At 35.9% G+C, this 21,931-nt stretch overlaps 1 protein-coding gene across 1 annotated transcript in view; it reads right to left on the minus strand.

The window, feature by feature from the left end:
- The window catches only part of LOC145671569 (uncharacterized), a 640,434-nt gene extending 637,025 nt beyond the window's left edge, over positions 1 to 3,409 (minus strand). The window contains exon 1 of the mRNA XM_081740757.1: positions 2,895 to 3,409. Within this exon, the coding sequence (XP_081596883.1) occupies positions 2,895 to 2,955 (61 nt within the window). The 5' untranslated portion in view covers positions 2,956 to 3,409. The remainder of the gene's footprint in view (positions 1 to 2,894) is intronic.
- Between the last annotated feature and the right edge of the window lie 18,522 nt (positions 3,410 to 21,931).

The following is a 21,931-nucleotide window of genomic DNA, read 5'->3' on the forward strand; positions in this document are numbered from 1 at the left end:
TTTAAAGGGAACTTCTAGAAACTTCTTTTAAATTTGGCTTTATTAACAGTTTTAAAATAACTAATTTCAAATATTTACTCAAACTTGAAAATAATATTCATTCTTCTTTGCCAATATGAAATTAACATATTTCTAATTAAGATTTGTGGAATTAACCTTCGAGCAACTTGTCAGCGTGTGAATTTGACACAAAATCACTGATCTTGATAACAGTTTTGTATTGTTATGATCAATTTTACAAGATATTTGTGCCTGATCTTTCTCAGAATGTGCATAAAATGCATTAAAATTATATAGAATAACAATCGAGGCCTTATCATGCATAAACTGTGCAACAAAAGCATTGAAACTGGAATGAAATCCTCTGAAAGATTAGAAAAAAAATACAATAAAAGAATTTCTACATCCATTCAAGAACTGAACACGAACAGGAAGTTTATAATCCAATGATATACAGTATAAGTTCATGTTTCACACAGGGGCGTCATTTAAGGGGGCAGGGAGAGGCATCCCCCCGAGTTTGAGATTTATATAGATTTTATCAAAAGAATAGTAGTAAGTCAGTGAAAATCGCGAAATGTTACTTATATCAAGGGGTCTTGCCCCCCTTCTCCCGAGCCAAATCTGAAATGACACTACTGGTTTCACCCAAGCTAATTTCCTCTAACATACCAACGTTTTCTTTAATGTCAGATACTTTGAAACAAATTTCAAATTAAAAGTTGCTTTTAAAAAATATTCAGCCTTCAAAGAAATGAACAACAGGTAAGGACGTCATACATTGCAACAAGCAGGAATACATATAAGTAGCAGTAACTAGAAAATTTGCCGTTCTTTTTTCACTTTAAATAAAAATATAGGCCTACGTACACTATTTATTTACTATAGTGTGTCGTTTTGTTTTAGGTGAAGGGGAAATCGTTAAAAACTTTTTTCGAGTTGTGTGTCTTTTGTTCTGTTTGCGGTTGAGATAGAGACAGAGCGCCTTATGCAGAATCGTTTTGACTTATGATTAGCGTCATACTAAAGGGTTGACTACTGCAGGAAACATTTGTTAGTCGAATTCTTTAGTATGGCATTAATCACGCGTCAGAACGTCTCTGCATAAGGCCCAGAGAGTTCTTTAACCTTAGACTTGGACTTAGGTCTTTCAGGGGATAGCCACGAGTAAAAAATTATGGGCAACGCTACAACAGCCAATCACCACGACAGGCGGAAGCCACGCAACGGGTGATAACACAGGGAAAAATACTTTTGGTAAACTTCACAATACACACTACAACTGCGCATTGATAAGCAGGAGCTTTAAAAGGGTAGAGTAGGGTAGGGTAAGATAGAAATAGATGTGATTTGAAGAAGATGAAATGAAATGAAAAGTTTTACGTCCCACCCTTATTCCGGCTATGTTAAAAGAGACGGTGGTTATAGTTAAGGAGCCGTACTTCCCATTTAGGGAAGGACGAGAAACGCCATACTTTCAGGAATTATTCAATGACTATCTAGGATGTTAAAAAGTAGGTAATAGACTGAGTTCTTGCCCTTGTACTTAGGGTGTTTAGGTAGTGCAATAGTAAGATGTATCCTCGTGCACGGGAGATGAGAAGTAGCTGTTCTTAACTATTACCGAGACGGTGATGATGAGGAATGAAATAATGAAATGAAGAAAGTGGAAAGAAACGAGAGAACCCCGAGAAAACCCACAAACACGGTGTTTGTCCACCACAAAACTCACTTGACGCGAGCTGGGATCAAAACAAGAACCCCATGCACCAGCGGTGAACGTCCTACCACTGAGCCACTGCGTCGCCCTAGATGTGATTTGAGTTTAGCGTCCGGTTCAGCAGCAAGGCTATGTGATACGTGGACCTAATGCTTAACGTGGGTTCTGAACTACTCGCGCCAGGAAACAAACCGCACCAAAGACGGATATGCTATCCATATTGCCACGAGATAGCTCTAGGATAGAGTAGAAAATGATATGAAAGGAAACTTTTCAGTTTAACATCTCATCGATTATATACGTTAGACTAATGGAGACGTTGACAAAGCAAGTGAATGGTCGATGGAAGAATTGGTGGTATCAGAATGTGGGAGGAACGAGATACCCACGGACACGATGTTGTCCGCCACAAACTTATTTGGCCAGGGATCGAATCAGGGACCTTACGCATCAGAGGTACCGTGCTATACCACTGAGCCAACGTGTTAGGGTAGAGTAGGGATAAGTAGAATCGGGTTAGGGTTATAGTATATATGAAGCTGCATCAGTTCCCGAAGGAGCAGGACGCTCATACTTTTAGGTGTTATTCATTGAGTATGTACGAACTTACAAAGGGGGTAACAAAGCGACTTTTATTTACTTATCGACTGATACGAATATAAAAAAGAACGTACCTGTACTTTATATCTGCATGTGTAGTGCCCTTGTACTTTATCTATGTGTGTGGGGGGAGGGGGATTTAGCGCATATCGCATGTCTTGTGCATATGGATACTTCTTACTATTGCACTACGTAGAAAATTTATGGTATTTCATGTAGAAGTGGTAATAGAACACAAGAAATGCAGATCAGGGGGTTCTCATGTATACTATTCCCTTTTTTTTCACATCAATATTAAATGTTATTTTACATTTTAAAAAAATATTAACAGCTATTTAAGTTAAAAATTTATTATAAATCTCTTGGATTGTGCCCCTCGGACAACCGTCAACATTGATGAAATCAGAATTTGGCAGGAAGGGGGAGTTAAATTCTTCTCTCCTCAGTTGGACATGATCTCCGATCGTATTCAACATGTTTTTGAATTCCCCTTCAGAAAAAATTCTAAAATCACCACTGTCCATGAGTTTGCGAACCATACTTTGAAACTTAATAATATAAAAACACTACTTACCTGATGCTGTTGGGCTTATCTGTTTCAAAAACAGCACAAACAACAAGCACAACCGATTCATTATGCCCACAAAATAATAATTACGCACACATTACGTACTTTAAAACAACACTACACTTGATGATATACACAATTACAGAACACACGCATACCACTGAAACACCACTGTTTCCGCACTGCAGTTGTCCAGTATAACACAACCAGCGAACATGTATAGAGCAGAAAGGCAACACAACAGGCCCTTTCTTTTATCTAAAGACAGCAGCGTTCTTTCATCAACATTCACCAACTTGCCATCAAAAGGCGATTTTTTGTCCGCTCAAGGACTGTCTGGTGCTCAAGTTTCTATCAAGAGCATTGCTGTTTATGTTACCAAGAGACCCAATCACCTTCATTTCTTTTTAAAGCCCTATGGTTGATTCGTTTTATAATGATTAAAATCCTGCAAAATAACAAAAATAGTGAATAGCATTTAGTATCTACCCGTACTCATTAATTTGCCTATTTTATGTCGAGAACAGAACCCAACCGACCCCTTCGAGGCTTCTAACTCGTTCCTACCACTACTACTACTTATACTATGGATGCGTATAGTAAAACTGTAAGATTGGGGAGATACTAAATGTCATCCAAAATAATATCTAGAGTCAATTACAATAAACACAGAAGCATATTTTTTTAATTATTTTAAAAAGAAATCTTTAAGTTTTACGTCCCACGCTTATGCAAAAGGAGACGGTGATGATGAGAGATGAGTGAAATGGTGGAATGAAGAAAGTGGGAGGAAACGGGAGAACCCCGAGAAAACCCACGAGCACGGTATTTGTCCACCACAAAGTCCACACGGCGCGAGCTGGGATCGAACCAGGGACCCCAAGCACCGGAGGTGAACGCTCTACCACAGCCACAGCGCCCCCCTAAATTATTTAATGGGATATATAGAAAGAGGCACAACAAGTTTGACATTTTTGTTGAATATCACTGTATCTCGAAAATAGCCTATAAGTCAAACTCGAACAACCACTTGCAGAAGTTGAGAATTGAATACAGAATAGTGCAACAAAAAGAAATTGAGTTGATTTTGAGTTTAACATCCCTTTCAGTAGCGAGGCTACATGAGACATGGGCATACTGATTAACGTGTAATTCGAACCACATGAGCTCCCGCGGGAAATCGAACCCGGCTCTCTTATGCCAAAGGCGCGTACGCTAACCACTTAACCACGAAGGAGCTCCAACAAAAAGAAACCCATTTATTTACGTATTTAACTTGAAAATAGCCTACAACCTAAAAGGCGAATTTGCAGTCGAAACATTAAGAACAAAATAATGCCAAACAGCCCTCTCAGCTGGTCCAGTGGCTATTGTGCACATGTTTAATACAGGGGGTCCCGAGTTCGATTCCTGTGAGAGAGCATCATATGCATGACGGTGATTGGAATTACATCTTAAACTGTAAAAATGAAAATAACATGTTTAAGTTTAACATCCCACGATTATGCCCTTTAGGCTAAGGGAGATGATTAAAGCAAGTCAATGATGATATAATTTGTGGAATGAGAAAGTGGGAGGAAACGGGAGTACCCCAAGAAAACCCCCAGACGTGATGTTGTCCACCACTGCATGCCAGTAGCCACCCCTAAAATGTAGGTGGAGCCCGGTAGAATTTAGGAAATGGCGATCCAACCATATTATAGTTCATTTACAAGCCTACCGTAAAAATTTTAGGGAGGCACACCCCCATGCCGCCGTGGATACTGGTTTGTACCACTGTAAGTTCATGTTTCATACAGTCTCGATGCTGAAAAGGGACGATGAACTTCAATAAAAAGTAAATAAATAATAGCAAAGAAAGTAGGCTATTTCCTAGATTGAAAGGTACCACCCGAAATTAACGTGTTGAAACTTAGGGAGTGAGGAACTCTAGAAAAGATCAGGATCGCGGGCTACTGAATTCCAATACCAGAGTTAACGATTAGGTTATATGCATTGCAGAGAATTACAAATTGTGCTACATTATATTGAGAAAATATTGTAAGATAAAAATGTTGGATTAAGCTTAGTTAAGTAATAGAACCACTGTTATTTGAAGAAAAAAATAATTTCAATTCAAACTAATCGATAAGCTCTCTCCTAAACACTAAACTACAGAGTCTAAATTTTAATTTATGCAATTACACTTTTATAACAACTGCGGTTCCAACCAGGGGCGGATCCAGGGGTGGCAATCGGGGCGATCGCCTCCCCCCCCCCCAGAAGGGGGAACTTTCTTATTTTATATACAAATAAAACCCATCCTAGAGTTTGGAGCTCTTAAAAAGTAGCTCTAAGTAGCAGTATTACAACCCACCGCCCCTCCAAAACTCCGTCCTGGATCCGCCCCTGGTCCCAGCCTTACGTCAATTTAAAAGTGTGAATATTTTAAAACGTGGTTTCCAGGAACAGTGTGGTCAGTGGTAGAAAGCTCACATTTGGTGCAGATTTTTTGTTCGGTTCCAAGCCATGTATGTTTGTGGTGAATAACTCAATATTTCTTTTATTTATTACATACTCAAAGTAATGGTCTCCACTAACTGGACTTTCGTTTGTGTTATATGGTGCGAGTAAATTCTTTAAATTGTTATAGGGTAGTGGTTCTACCTTCTAGCTTGACCTCAAGCTAGAACTACCCAACTCGAAAAATTAACACCTGTAGGACTTAATGTTTTGCGGAATAAAACTTTTCCTGTATTGCGTCGTTTAACAAAAATCATTGTCCTTTCTATTTAGTTTAAGATGTCAATGATTATGCTCTGAAGCTAAAGGAGATCATGATATTATAAGAAGGAAATGATGGAATGAAGAAAATGGGAAGAAACGGAGAACCCTGAGAAACCCCATGCACACGTTATTTATCGACCACAAAGCCTATTTAAAGATTATTTTTTGTAAGTTTCTTAAAAATGATCTCAATCATAAGATAGCGTTTCTGTTAAGTTATAGAACTACCACTTTCACTTTGCACTAACTAATAGTTTCAGCTGTGAAGGGAACAATGAACTACTAATAGAACACTCTGTTGCAAAGAATCTGTGGTTCGATTACAGACTGGATCTTGGACGGAAAACACCTTGTCCCTATAGTTTCTAGCGCTTCTCAGTTTTCCCCCTGGATTTTCGAAGGATGCTCAGTTCTTGGAATACATGTAAAAATATACTAACACTGGCAACATTGCTACAATCTAGTCGGACAACCTGAAAACAGCGTTCAAGGTCAAAAGTAAATTTTGCTGTCATACACTAAAGTATTTGTATGTTTGTCTCTACTTAAATGTTAGCTTTTGCTGAATCTCTTCCTACACTTCGTACATCAAGTACTTTCAGTACAAATCTGCTTTTACAGATGTCCAAAATTATTGTCGCATATCTATAAATATGTTGTTGTACGAATATAATTTGATAACGAATTCGCCCGGTATTTCTTATTATGCTAGTATGTGTATAATCAGCAAAGACATGTATGTGGCAAATTTCATGTCAAAAGAGCAGTAAATAAGAACAATAAAACGAAAATAAAACTTTCCTGTCCATTTAGCAACATTTTGTTCTACTCATTCTAATTTCCGTATTTATAATTCTTTTCGAATAAAATTTACCACAAATATAGATTTCCCAATTATACACACAGTATCAGTATTAAAAGTACCCTGGAAAATCACTATCAAATTATATTCTTACAAGAAGACAGTTATAGATATGCGGCAATCATTTTGGACATGAGTGTACTTTGAATAATATTGTAAATCAATTTCGATAATAAATAAACAAATCTTTTTTTCTGGTTCTGTAAGTTCAATACCTTTAAATTATCTTTACTAAAATAGTTCTTTAATTATGGAACTGCTCTGATGATGACTCTCTTGATGATTATTTTGAAACAAGAAAAGTTCTTTCGCTAAATATAGAGACACAGAGGAAGTATAGTACTGTTTTATCCTATTTATTTTTAGCCTGAATGAATTAATGGGTTATAAGCGAATATAATCGATATTTTAAACCAAAAATCAGAGGAAGATAGGGAGAGAAAGTTAGTTGAACTGGGTGCGTACGCAAAATAGCTGCTTTTCTCTCCTCTTTCCACGCTCACACAACCCCCAAATACACAGTCAAGGATAAAGCCTTGTAATTTCTCTTAATTTTTATTTATGGAGGAGAAACCGTGGTCGAGAAAGAGATATTATTATTTTCTGGTGTTCATGGTCTTGTTTAATAAAGAATAAGTGTAATTAGAAATTGTTGCCTCAAAAATTGTTTGGTGTGCCCTTGCTGTAGTGTTTAAGTATACCATATTGCTAACTTCTATTCACTCTTTATATTTTATTTCAGAACATCCATGAAGTGAAACGCGTTTTTGTATGTATGTATGTATGTTTGTATTATTATTATTATTATTATTATTATTATTATTATTATTATTATTATTATTATTATTATTATTATTATTATTAGTATTAGTATTAGTATTATTATTATTATTATTGTTGTTGTTGTTATTATTATTATTAAGTATTTTGCCTTTTGGCAGGTCCTGGAACTAATGAGTTTTTCTTTCTTTTCTTCTTAATTTTCAGTTTGGGCCTGGAAATATTTCTTCCACGTTTCTCGATTTTCAGCTTCCTCATTTAACTCCCAATATTTTTTTTATATTTTTCAAATAATCGATCACTTGTGTTCTTCCTCTTCCTATTCCTCGCTTTCCTTCCATCTTTCCTTCTATGGCGGTATGAAGACACTTTCTTCGCAAGATGTGTCCAATCCAATTGCCCTTTCTACGAAGAATGGTGGCTAGAAGCATTCTATTCTCTCCTACCCGTTTTAAAACTCTCTGTCCTTTTTATCTCCTTCATCTTTCCCCAACATCACATCTTGAAGCTCTGTAAATATTTCTTCTCTAACTTTCGTAATGTCCAAGTCTCTGAACCATAAAGTCCAATGCTCCATATATAGCACTTGACCAATTTCTTCCTTAGTCCAATATTAAGGCTGCTAGTTAAGAGCGACCTTTTCTTGTTGAATGCTTCTTTGGCTATAGCAATTCTCGACCTGATCTCTCTGGTGCAGTCTTTTGTCAAAATACTTACCAGATATTTGAAATGATCGACCTCTTCAAGTACTCTTTGTTCTACTCTGACCTGTAAGGGCGCATTTCCACGGGATATTCTCATGACTTTCGATCTTTCGATGTTGATTTCCATTCCATATAGATCCCCAGTGTCAACTATTTTGTCAATCATCTTCTGTAGTCTTGCTTCGATTCTAGCTATAATAACCGTATCATCTGTATACCTGATCTTGTTAATGATCTGCCCTCCAGTCTTCAATTCCTCAATTTCCATTAATACTTCCTTCATTAATCATTCACTGTAAATGTTAAATAATTGGGGCGACAAACTACATCCCTGTACGTATAAAAAAATGATAAAGTCAAAATGAAATCTAATCGAACTTTTATAGTCCCCGGAGTATTTTAGAAGCTATTTTATCATTTTAATTGAAAAATGAAATGAAATGAAACCTTTAAGTTTAACGTCCCACGGTTATGCCGGTTAGGCTAGAGACGGTGATAATGAGAAATGAGTGAAATGGTGGAATGAAGAAAGTGGGAGGAAACGGGAGAACCCCGAGAAAACCCACGAGCACGGTGTTTGTCCACCACAAAGTCCACACGGCGCGAGCTGGGATCGAACCAGGGACCCCAAGCACCGGAGGTGAACGCTCTACCACTGAGCCACCGCCCCCATCATTTTAATTGAAAAGTTTCACAAAGACTGCACCTATTTGAAGTTATCATAATTTGTATCTTGCTTTCTACCTAAAACGATTCTTCTAGGCTTAGTTTTTAGTTATAAATAGAGAATCAGTTATGCGAATAATACTTCGAAATGTTTTCTGCTCTGTGGTTATGCAACACATAACATCTTAATCAGTGCCGTGCCGTGGGGAGGGGGGAAGCGAGCGGGACGACGGTCCTGGGCACCGAAGTAAGGGGACGCAAAATTCGGGAGGGATATAATAAAAGATAATATATACATAAAATGGAAGGGAAAAGTAATAAAAAGTGCTCAAAATCAAGGAAGATCAGGGTTTATTTTTGAAAATTTTCTTCCGTTTCGCGCTAACAATGGTGGCACTTCTGCGTCTAGTTTGTCGACCTACGACCTGACTCATATCTACAGGGGCGCCGTCGTATACTCTCGCCCCGGGCGCTGATTTTCCATGACACGGCACTGATCTTAATAAAGATAGTAATTATAATTTAAAATAAAGTGTGTTTTAAGCTTTGGTCAGTGTTTCTTTTGTTACTTAATAAAGAGTGTATCAAAATTATAAATAACTCTCAAATTGTCAAGGTAATCTTATTGAACTCTTAACAAATGGAACTCTTGAGATTTACCATATTTTTTTATTGATACTCTGGTTATGCCCTCCAAGCCTTCGGCTCGCCTGCAAGTGACTTGCCGGGGGGCACAATGGCTCAGTGGTAGAGTACTTACCTCTGGTGCGTGGGGTCCCTAGATCGATACTCGACCAACTACATCGTGTCCGTGTGTTTTTTCGGGGTGCTCCCGTTTTCCCTCCAATTTCTCATTCCACCAATTCTTCTATCGTCATTCACTTGCCTCAATCATTCATCTCCCTTAGAATAACAGACAAAAACGTGGGACGTTAAACTAAAAGATATCATTTATTTTCAAATGACTTGCACGCTAGCGACATCTCTTGGCGTCAAATAGGAGCAGAACAACTAGAAACAACTGGAGTCGTGACTAATAGAGTGATAAGTCTTGCACTTACAATAAGGGTTAAGAATATAGAAATATTTTTGCCTAGATATTTATACAACCCGTAACCCTTAAATGTATTGAAGTTTGAGAGTTAGCATTATTCACAGATTGATAGGTTTTTGTATTACAAATAGGTTACTACAAGTTAATTTCCTTTTGTTTCTTTCTTTCTTTAAAGAGTACTAAATCCTTTCTTGATTGACATAATAACAATGTTTGTAAAGTAATTTAAAGAGTCGTTCAATACGGTCAGTTCTTCTCTCTTGCTTTTAAAAATGATTATAATGAAAGTACGCTTGCTCTAAAGAATTTTTACTTAAATATTTAGATAACATTGCTTTATGAGATAGAATGCTTGACTGCTGCAATACGCTACACGGTTGTGCAACCGTCTATTAATTTTTGAATCTCAATGAATTTTTTTCTGAAATGTGAGTAAAAATAAAACTTCTCACTCCAGCGCAAGACAATATTAATGCATCTCTTAAAAGTTAATTTTCAAAAAGGCTGAAAGAAAAATATATTTAACTTCGTGGTTACATTTGCGCTGCAATCGCATCCCATAATATTGAACATATGGCTGCCTCACTCCTATCTTCTCGTATTGCCGACAAGTGGTTGCTGTCACTCGACAATCACCAACAGTCTTCTTCTACATTAGTCACTGGCGCAAATCCCGGGGAGATGGGGGACATGTCCCCTCCAATCTTGGAACTGGGGGGTCTGTCCCCCTCCCCAATAATCCGGTTTGAAATGTCTGTTTTGGAAAGATTTTACGATTTATGTCCGATTGCCGCAAAGAAAAGTGAGATGAAATTGGTCTCCCATCCCAGAATAAGCCTCAAATCTGCCCGCCTCCCAATGTTGAAGACAACTCTGCTCCCCTGATCCTCCACAGCATTGTTTTTCAAGTTCATAAATACACTATTTTGTTCAAGTACACACACACACACACATATATATATATATATATATATATATATATAGATAGATAGATAGATAGATAGATAGATAGATAGATAGATAGATAGATAGATATAGTTCAAAGTGGAAAAAGGCCTGAGACGGTATTTTATTACAATTTTGACTCGATATACAGGCTATCAAAATGTTGAAATGCAGTGAGGGTATGTTGCCTAAAATATTGCATTTCTATTTACATAATGACTGAAAACTATTGGAGACGTCCTCTGTAGTAACGCGGAGGGGGGAAGTAATATGGAGAGACTTTGATCCCCTCCAACAAATTTCTTTTTTAAAAAAGTAAAAATATCCTCTTATGTTGCATTTTAGGAAAATATACTCGAAAATGCTCAAAAACCGAATGAGGGTATTAACAATTTCCTGCGGGAAAACTCCCAATCCCCCACTTGACTGTGGGGTATTTCAAACACCCGGATGGGCCGCCTCACAGCAGAAAACCCCTAAATACGGCCATGCTCAAAAACACGGCATTTATATGCATTAAGGTAAGAAGACACACACACTTACGTAAGAAAGAAATAATGCAATAGGGCACATCAACATATAAACTAGGTGAACTTCTTTGAAAACATCTCATTTTAAAAACAAAAGGTAAAAAATGTCGCTGTTGTCAACTTAAAAAATAATTTTTAAATAAGAAATAAGATCTTTTTACGTGCAAAGCTAATTACTGTATATAAAAATGGATTTATTAAAGGTAATTATCATCTACTTTCCAGTAACGGTATGTTTTAATCATTGAAAAAGCAGAGACGGTATGCCTTCCATCCCAATGTTGAAGACAGATTTGCGTCGCTGATATTAGTGACAAATTTCTCCACTTAGCAGTGTTTGACTCAACGTCATGTTTATTTGTTTAATTGACAACAATAAAATTGAGCCTCCTTGTGGCTATATGGTTAGCGTACCCGCCTTAGCTGCAGGAGAGCTGGGTTCGAATCCCGGTGAGAGTTCATTTGGTTTTCGGATTCTACCTTAATAGTAGGGTAGCAGAACATCAAAATACAGGTGAATCTTGAATTTTTGTGTGCATAATATTTTTCTTACTCTTAGGACCATCCTAAGTTGGAATCCGGCGGATCCTACCTTGTCACCCTTGGGTAATCCAAAGTGGAGGCCGTTCAATATGGCGGCTAGAGGCTAAGCGAAGTCTTGGTTTCGAATGCTTGTATCTTCTAAATTCCTGGCCCAATCTTTCTTGTTCAAATACTAAATTATATAGAAGATAACATAATAAAATATAACCTTTATTGTTACTTAAAATTAGTAACAAGAAAAATAATTTAACTTAAAATTATTAAGTTTCTCGATCAGCTTTTCTATCATATACTGTAAAATCACAAGCAAATGGCTAAAATAATCGAAAAACTTACAGAAGAACTTTTCGAAGATGGTTAAATTTGCTTTTATTTGACGTGTGTTTTATTTTGATACATCAATACAACTAAATTATTGGCAGTAAAAAATGGTAGGTAAGATTTATGCTCGTTTTGCCTTATGCTCTCAAAATATATTTTGACACACAACCGATAAGGATGTTATCTTAAGGCGGAACGGGAATTCCCGTTTCGCCTTTCCCGTTTCGCCTTATGACATACAAGGTGATTTTCATTCCGTATCTGTAACAAACAGGGATTTATTTTATTCTCAACTTCAACCTCTCTCCTATTTGAGACAAATTAAACTCAAATATCTTTCAAGAACATAAATTTTATCAGCACACCCAAAATAGCATATCAAGTTTGTGAATATAATATGAAACAGCATCAATATATGAAATTACATCAATTCAGTGGCATACTTAGGATTTTGTTTCAGGGGTGGCTATGCATAACACGTGAATAAGCACTTACATTTTTCCTTTGAGAGCCGAAAAATTGTAATGAAGTTGTGCATGTAACAAGCTATAGCCCTCCCCCTAAATACACTACTGCATCAATTTCACTGTTCTAAGTCTTCACACACAAAATAGCATATCAAGTTTATGTGTGGATATAATATGAAACAGCACCAATATATGAAATTGCATAAATGTCACTGTTTTCTATCTTTTAGGCGGTGAATCCTGTCGTCAAGCCGCCTCCACTTTAGCTTTCTAAGTATTCCCTGATTACCCACTTGAAGAAGTACTCGCAGTCTTTCATTTTCACGTTGCTCGTCTTTTATTAATTCAATGAAAGAATATATGTCTAAGTGGTCCCTTGATGCCTTTCTTCGTAATTTGGCATGCCATCCTTCCGCATTGTTAGTCGTTCGTTCTTGATTGTTTTCAAAGTGAAAAAATGAAAAAAAATGAAATCTTTAAGCTTTACGCCCCACGATTATGCCGGTTAGGCTAAAGGAGACGGTGATGATGAGAAATGAATAAAATGCTGGAATGAAGAATGTGGGAGGAAACGGGAAAACCCCTAGAAAACCCACGAGCACGGTGTTTGTCCACCACAAAGTCCACACGGCGCGAGCTGGGATCGAACCAGGGACCCAAAGCACCGGAGGTGAACTCTCTACCACTGAGCCACCGCGCCCCCTGTTTTCAAAGTGATTCCACAAATCAATGCAAATAGGTAAAAATACATCATTAGTATAGTAAAGGTTCAAAGGATTGCAGGAGAATCTACGTTGGTAAGTCGATAGCAAAATTTTGCGTGGAACTAATTTATTTATTTTGTAAATCAAAAGAATTTATTCTTTTGATAATTTACAAATGAGTGAATGCAGAATCTTCAATACATGCACTTCGCACGAAAATCTAAATTACACTACGAGATGCTAATGGAATGAAATGCTTTACTGTAGAATGCTCGGAATTCCTTGATTAATGATTTAATAATTTTTAAAAATTACACTAAATGCCCGCTATCTATGTGAAAAGAAAACACACTTACGGAGGAAATAGCGAAGCTAAGTGTCTACAAAATAATCATGAAACTCCTTAAATGCAACGTCAGGCGGATCTTCTTGCAAACGTACAAACACTACATCTAAATGAAAATTTGGTACCAGAGATAGTGGTGCAACACGTCAAATCCATCTTTTCACTTCAGAGTTCTATTTGTACAATTGAAAAAGTCCTAACTGCTGAAACTTCCTCCACATAGACTGAGAGAAGTTAAAGAAATACCCTCTGATATTAACATCAGAAAATACTTGATTTACAGCTGGTTTCTCAAAATCAATAGTAACTTCTTTCAGTTTGAAACGCAGTCCAAATTTCTCAGCTTCTTTCCTGATTACCTCGAGTGTCTTGCTTTTTACGGGGATTAAGCAGAAGAGAAGAGGAAATACCTAGCCCAAATATTTTCCATGCAGAAGGTACAATTGGCGATGTACAATTGGAGAAAAGGCGATGTACAGTCTTAAATGTCCTACCCATTACAATCCTGGCACACTGACACAGAATTTCGAAATTTTCAACAGTGCCGAAAACCTGTTGAACACAGAAAGACTAGAATATATAACATAGACATTCTAACGAAAATGCTTTAATATTAATATTCTCTCTTCTATTATTATTGTCGTACCAGATTTTCACGATTAAAGAAAACAGCACCAAAACAACACAAGAAGAAGAAAGTAGGAAACGAAACTATTTTCTTGACTACTAAAATATAACTTAGAAGTATTCTACTAGCTTCAACGCCTTCATCCACCATCAGGTTTTAGCCGTCGTACGTTTCACTCCACGATCCTTCCACCTTCAATTTACTCTAACTTTGAGGTAGTGGTGGCCTGGTTCATGTTCGTACTTTATATAGTGTTTGACGGCACCAAAACTAGGAACAACAGATGCAGTTTCATTACAATATTTTCCCTTAGCAATCCCCTACCTGGAAAAGAAGAAAATAAATATATTTAAACATCAACAGAAAAAAGTCATACTTTCCCTCGAGAAAGTAAAGACGAACGGAATATTGCCTAACTATGACCGGTTAATTGTGTTACACTGTAAATAAAAAATGAACTATGTATTTGGTGCTAGCTAGAATGTCATTTAAAAAAATTTCCGCATCTAAAGTTCTGAAACAACTTTTGGAGAAGTTGCAAGAATAAATATTAGAAACATTCAGAGAAGCTTCAGTGTCAAAATTACTTATACCTTATTACAACTATTACTGCCGTATATACTTACCTATATATCTTAGTAATTATTGATGCTGGTTCTTCCGCCGCTCTCTTCTTCATATTTGAGGTACAAATACAAGACTACATGAGGAATTTTTTAAACAATAATGCAAATAATACATTACTCTGAATACTTACTTTGATTATACACTGTTCTATTCGTTCAAACCTAAATACTACTAGCCTTACAAATGTTTTGCAAAATGACACTAAATGTCCCTATCATAATTCCTTTCTCTGGTGTAAAGCGAAAAGGTAAAAAAAAAAAAGGCCAAACGGGAATTCCCGTTTCGCCTTATAATCAAATTAGCATACACCATCCTAGCTATTTTAGTTACATGACCTGTCTATTTTAGTTATATGACCTAACTAAATAAAGTAAAATGAAACTTATTCTATCTAGTTAGACGAATTCAATATGGCTACTAAAAATTTTCTTATTTGCAACCTAAAGTTATATATTTTTAACAAGTTTAACGAACTTGCCAGAGCTTTATACTATCTACAATACGTATGTAATTGGAAATATGTCTAGATGTAATCAGTGGCGTACGCAGAAGTTCATCAAAAGAGATTCAAGCTCCCATGTTCATGTAATTTCAGTGTTTATATATTGTTTATTTAGAAAGTAAAAATGGAAATCAATATTTTAATTTTATCAAAATCTTTGTTTATTTCACGCACATGGATTTCTTTGTTTTTAGCCAGTGACAAGAGGTGCTGCATCCATGAGGCTAGTTGGATAACTTCCAACTTACTTATAATGAGATCTCTTTAACATCGTTCGTTTGACTGAGCATAAGCAAGACTTGCTGCTCGCTTATTGAAGATTGAAAGACATTATAAAATGTGAGTCACTGGCAGACCCGTAGCTAGGGGAAGGCGAGCGAGCGGTCGAAACCCAAATTTTCAATAAGAGTCACAACAAAGTTTTACTTATTACTTATAAAAGTTGTGATTTCTTAATGACTATGTGATATACAAGGTGCCGAGTAATGACGCATAATGCAGGTAGGAGCGTTTCCAAAATCAGAAAAGGTCAATGTCGGAAATACGTGTTCGGCGTTTTGATGATGATGAGTTTGGTTGGTTTATCATGCTTTTCTACCCAATCGGATTAATCATGACGATGAAAATGAAGGTATGAAAAATTAGAGGAGCGAAGAGACACAAGCAAGCTCCTGTTTGCGCGGGAATATTAAAAATGAAGGTAAACAAGGGGAATAAAAACATTTTCGAACTTGAAGCAATTGTAGAATAGGGGCTTAAGGGGTCAAAATTTAACCCAACGAATTTCGTCTTTTTCAAACTGATTAGTGCTTATATTTTTTATTCCATTCATGTATAAATTTTATTGTAATTTATATATGAATGAAATTTTATTGGAAATTATTGGGATCATTTCTGCATCAGCTACTTTATCGACAGGATACATAGTGTCTGTGTTCAAATATATGTAGTATTCCAGGACGCAAAATTTCAAAGTCAGACGCACTCGCTAATCCATAAATGATGGTCGCCAATATCTCTCACGTACAAATTATGAGAGTCCTCCTACACAAACACACACACACACACACAGACTTTACTTTGACAAAGAAAGAGATTACATCAGGGCATAAAATTTTAAAAACAGACAAATTCAGGGTAGTCAATTTGAATTGGACAACTCATAGAAGTAAGCAGAAGAGAAGAGGAAATACCTAGCCCAAATAAACCTGGTTAAAAAATACTGTATCTTACCTTAAGACTTCACGTTTGTGTAAGCTCTTTCTCTCTCTCTCTCTCTCTCTCTCTCTCTCTGTCTCTCTCTCTCTCTGTCTCTCTCTCTCTGCACAGAAATACCAGTTGTCGATTGCAGTTTTCGGATCAAAGTCCTTAAGTGAAGGGCCACAGATGGAAATCATCCAGTGTGTCAGTCTTAAGTAGGCACTCTTAACTCTGTTGAGACTGCTGAAGCGTCTCTCACATGAAGCAGTACTCACAGGTAAAACTGCACAAAATGTGACCATTCCAATTGAGGTTGGCAAAGAGGGGGAATTACAACGTTGTGAAGAACTTTGCTTTCCATATCCGTTGTGAAGACTCCACACTCCGTGTTTTCTCCTACTCAGTGACAATTATATTTGTGCGAAACATAAACTGCGCAGCCCTATGAGTTTAGGCAGAAATGATTCCTACTGACCACTGGTCTCCAGCTCTAAATTTCTAGTCGCCAATGGCGACCTGGCTACCGGAAATTTTGCGCCCTGTAGTAGCCTAACTATATTTTGGATTTTAAATACAAACATTAAACATTCTTCAGCTTCATCGATCAATATTGAGAAATTTGCAAAGAAGACTCCTTCTGAATTTCCGTTACATTTTACAATTATTATTATTATTATTATTATTATTATTATTATTATTATTATTATTATTATTATTATTATTATTATTATTATTATTATTATTATTATTATTATTACCGTAAGGGAATCGACATTAAGATTCTATTTGAAGGGTGAGAGATAAGAACATGGTAGCCCACAAATTTTCAATTTCTGTGTTATGCAGCACTCAATAGAGAGCAAAGCATACTGCTTCATTTAAACTTGTCCGCGATCAAATTGTGCTTTATAGATCGCAGTAATATTTACTTATGGTCAGCTTCTTTGTAACTTTTTGGAATGCATAAAATGGTAACTCACAGTTAAGATGGCGGGCAATGAGGAGCTGTGTAACACCTTCCCATCTATAAAGAAAAGAATTAGCACATTAGATTTTTCTTACAATCGATTCAGTAAGGATGATTTATTGTTGAGTGACAGGAAGTGAGTATTGTTGCGAAAATGACACAACAGGGTCGTCGTAGGGAAATAATGAGGTGAATTGCACTGTTTTCTATCATGATCTGTACGTGGCTTACCATATTCTGTTTTCATAATTTTGCAGAATTTCATCTGGGTACTTTCCAATCGCTTTTGTCCAATCCATTATTGTTTTCGGATAATGAATATCAAGTATTGCATTTTAGTAATTTAGTAGTAATTTGAGTAATGTGCTATACCTCACCCAGATTTTTTTTTTTTTTTTTTTTTTGGACCAACAAGAATCCAGTATGTATTTCCAGCAACACTGTGTGTCTTTTAAAAATTTACAAGGATCCGTTTCTGTTCAATAAAAATTAAGGAAAACAACTTTTCGCACTAGCAAGCTTCCACTAGCACAGTATGTACTCGCAAACATTCTTCTGGAATCCGCATTGCGTTGCTGGAAATTCAAGCTGTATTGTGGCTGGTCCAGCAAGATTTTGTAACTTGAGCAAACAAGTGAACGCGTGGCCCAAAGAACTATTATTGTTACGTTACCTGACGTGATTTTCTTTTATTAATACTGCTTTACTTTTGTGAAGTACAAGGGCCTACATCCCACTTTTCGAACCCTGAGTAACTATAATTTTCGTTTGATGTAGAAAACAAACCTAATTGTGACAAATACTCAAGGCTGACGGAGTGGAACTGGACTACTGTTAAGGTTGGATTAGGTTAGGTTAGAAATGGCTCTTTGGAATGGGAAACGGAAATAGCGTCAATATTATATTTTAACGTGTGTATCATATTGACATAGAACTTGATGACACAGAGGAGAACCAACACGTCATGGAGTAAAAGCAATATACAATAGATTCATTTCCGCCTCCTTTAGCCTCGCTGGCATAACCGTGGGACGTAAAACTTAAAGATTTCGAAGATTCATTTTTGTGTAAATTTCTCTTTGGATATTGTGAAAACAATTCATTCTTATATTAGATTTTCTTCTTAATTTAGAATCGATTTCTTTAGATAATAAGGTTTTTCACAAAGTTTGTAATATTTGTATTAGCTGAATTAAAACTCCACTCGTTCGAGTTTTCTTTCTTTCTTTAAGTACATTTCTGTAATACTCGTGTTTTGTATTAATGAGTCAACAAATATTGTTTCCTGATATGAAAAGCCAATACAAAATGTAAGCCATGGTGCAAAGTAAACACTCTTCAGAATATAATGTTTGTATCAACTATGAGTTAAATGTTAAAACATGGTACCCATACAACAGGATGCAAAATTAGAAATTCGCTATATTAATTTGATACAATTATTTTAATCCTTCATGTATAGTCTTATGTGAAAAATCAGCTTTCTAACTTTTAAAATAAAGCAGCAGAAAACCTCTAATTTCTTAAAATAGTGGGTTACCATGTTCTTGTCTCATACCCTTCATTTGTGTGGTCACATATAGAATACAATTACAAAACTTTACAATTATTACTGAAAATTAATGCTGTCACTCATTTTGTACATTTTAAAAGCGAGTAGTTTCTAATGTATTGAAATTTCATTTCTTATCGATAGTATGAAACGTAAATGGTCGTAAATTTTCATAACTGTTCTCCAAGTAGATTAGTGAATTTGTGTAGTGTTGTCAAGTTTTAACAAAAAGTCCAAAATAAGCCTCTTGAAAACAGCTCTTACACATAATAATCGCTTTTGATTATTGCAATAGTCTGTCCAAGCAGCTTGATAAAAATTCAGTGTAGCATAATACCAAAAGCTGCTTCTCTTATTGTAAAAAAGAAAAAAGAAAAGGAAAAGAAAAGCTTAGTAAAGTGAGTGTGGAGGCGCCGACTTCTACTTCGCCCCGGGCGCCGAAATCTCTAACTACGGCTCTACACTGGGGATACCTTCAGCCCATCTTTGCTATTGTATATCTAGAACAGTTAAATTGCAACTGCTGTAAAGATAAGATTGATTGTTAATAGTATGTAATTGACTCTATTGTCTTTACAGTCTAACATAAGCATTACTTTCTACTTCTTCATTGAGTGGAAACAGTGTTACTTGAGTTGTTTCTTTCATTTCTGTGGATGTTGTTGATATCCTCCACTTAACTAAAAACAAAGAATACAACTGATTTATGAACTGCCACGCCCAAACTCTTTGTAAGGAGGAAATTTCAAAATTGGTGTTCCAAAGGAAACGAGAGGAAAGAAGTTTAAGATTTTCTTTTTCTTTCTTTTAAGCAAGACTGGAAGATGATGGGGAAAGGGTTAATTCATCTATCCAACGAATTTCTAATGAGAAAAGTTTCCGTTGTTGGGGCGGGAAAGTAATGGAGTTTAAACATCTCAAAAACCTCCAAAAAATTCCGTTCACTTTTTCGTAGGAAGGAAACAAAAATAGTCTGTGATAAATGTTGTATTATTGTTGTAACAAGTCCAATTTTCACAATATTATACTGCAGCAATGAATCCTTTTTTAAATATATTCTTTTGTTCCGGAATAACAAGAGCACAGAATATAACAACCATTATGGTATATCATGCTCCTTTATAATCGCTCTTATTATTCTGTTATGTATTTATTTTTAAAAAATAAAAAAATAAAAATGATGAGTTCCCGTGTCAAGCTACTACTAAGAACTTTCGTGGTTTTTACGATTATGGGACACATTTCATTGTTAGTAAGGATTTTATTCAGTTCCACAAGATTGGTAATTAAATATTGCTTTGAAACGTTAGGTTATATAAGAACCCATTAACTCGATACATTTCTGGCGTTTTCATAACGCCACTTTCCGAGGTCGTTATTATGGCAATAAAGAAATCAATCGATAAAAACAAGCCACAGTGGGGCAGCACCATAGACCTTTCTCTTCTTTTTTCTTTTAAATAATATTTACCGAGCGGTCGCCATATTGAACCTTGACGTTATAACAGTAATAATATTTCCCCCACATCTTCACGTTTTTATTCTTAATCGATCTTGTCATAATAAGACAAAAGAACGATATAATTTCTACGCACTTGACTATAAGTGTGACCAAAACAATGTTATTATTTCAAAGCATACGCTTTTAAACTTAAAGAAAAAAATCGTAAACAAAATATAAAGGATGAAACCATATCATTTTTAAGTACGTATTTTAGAGTTTCACAGAGTATTTGTTTATTGATGGGAGAACTATAGTTTTAACAAGATTAGTGTCATAAGATTTCGGGCAATATTCCTACTTTTTTTACATCTATTTTTTTAAATCTAATACATTCTTCAACACACCTAATGTATTATTATCATCACGTTTTTATCGATAGATTACTTAAAATTGATTTACAAGGATGAGGCCATGGCCGCCCGCAAAGGAGGAAGTCAGTGCCCCTGAATTTTTGAAAGGTGTTCAGTTGTTGGAAGTAGTCAAGACAGTAATTTGCTTACTCGTATACCCAACACGGGGTATGGGCATATTCCAGGCATATTGTCGAAGTTTTCCAGGACTATACAAAGAATATCCCAATGTCTGCTCCCTGTCATATGGCCTGAATATTTCCTGGAACACGCCTGGACAATCCAGGAAATTTGCTAGGCATATGCTAGTTATATCTCAGAAATATATCCAGGAAATTCTCAGAATTCTCCAGGCATGTTGTAGGGAATATTCAGGGCACATCACAGGGAGCGGACAATGTATAGTCTTGGAAGATTTCGGCAATATGCTTAGAATATTCCTAAATTCCGTGTGGAATATTCCTATCATTCTGGGAATGTACTGTGTGGATAAAGATACGTGCGTAAATAACTTGTTTTATAATGTGCACTTCTGCATAGGCGCCAACTTCTCAAAATTTCATTATATTTAGTATGTAAATGTTTAATCCAAAACAAAAATTTTACGTTTACAGGCTATGCACAACACAACATACAATTTCACAAATATAACGAAAACAACAACGTTGTTATGTTTACAATTGCACAAACCATTAAACACAAAGTAGCAAATGCAGAGTAAACAAAGATTTAGCGTTTGAAGTTTAAAAGAACACTTAACAGAACTCACAGATGATTTGACAAAATGTTGAACAATGTTATTTTCGTAACACAAAGCATACCCATCCTGGGGTTGTATGATTATCATAATTGTACTCTTTACTTATTAATAGAATTTTCAATTTACATGTTACAACCTATAAGGAAACGAGATTTTGAATTTCCATTTCATAGTAAATGTATTTTGTCGCACAGTAGCTCTACTGATGAATTCATTGGCAACACATTTTAAATCTACATTGCTCACGTCATCCTTATGAACGTGC

The sequence above is a fragment of the Thermobia domestica genome, chromosome 15, assembly GCF_964235325.1.
Source record: "Thermobia domestica chromosome 15, izTheDome1.hap1.1, whole genome shotgun sequence".
NCBI classification, from domain to species: Eukaryota; Metazoa; Arthropoda; class Insecta; order Zygentoma; family Lepismatidae; genus Thermobia; species Thermobia domestica.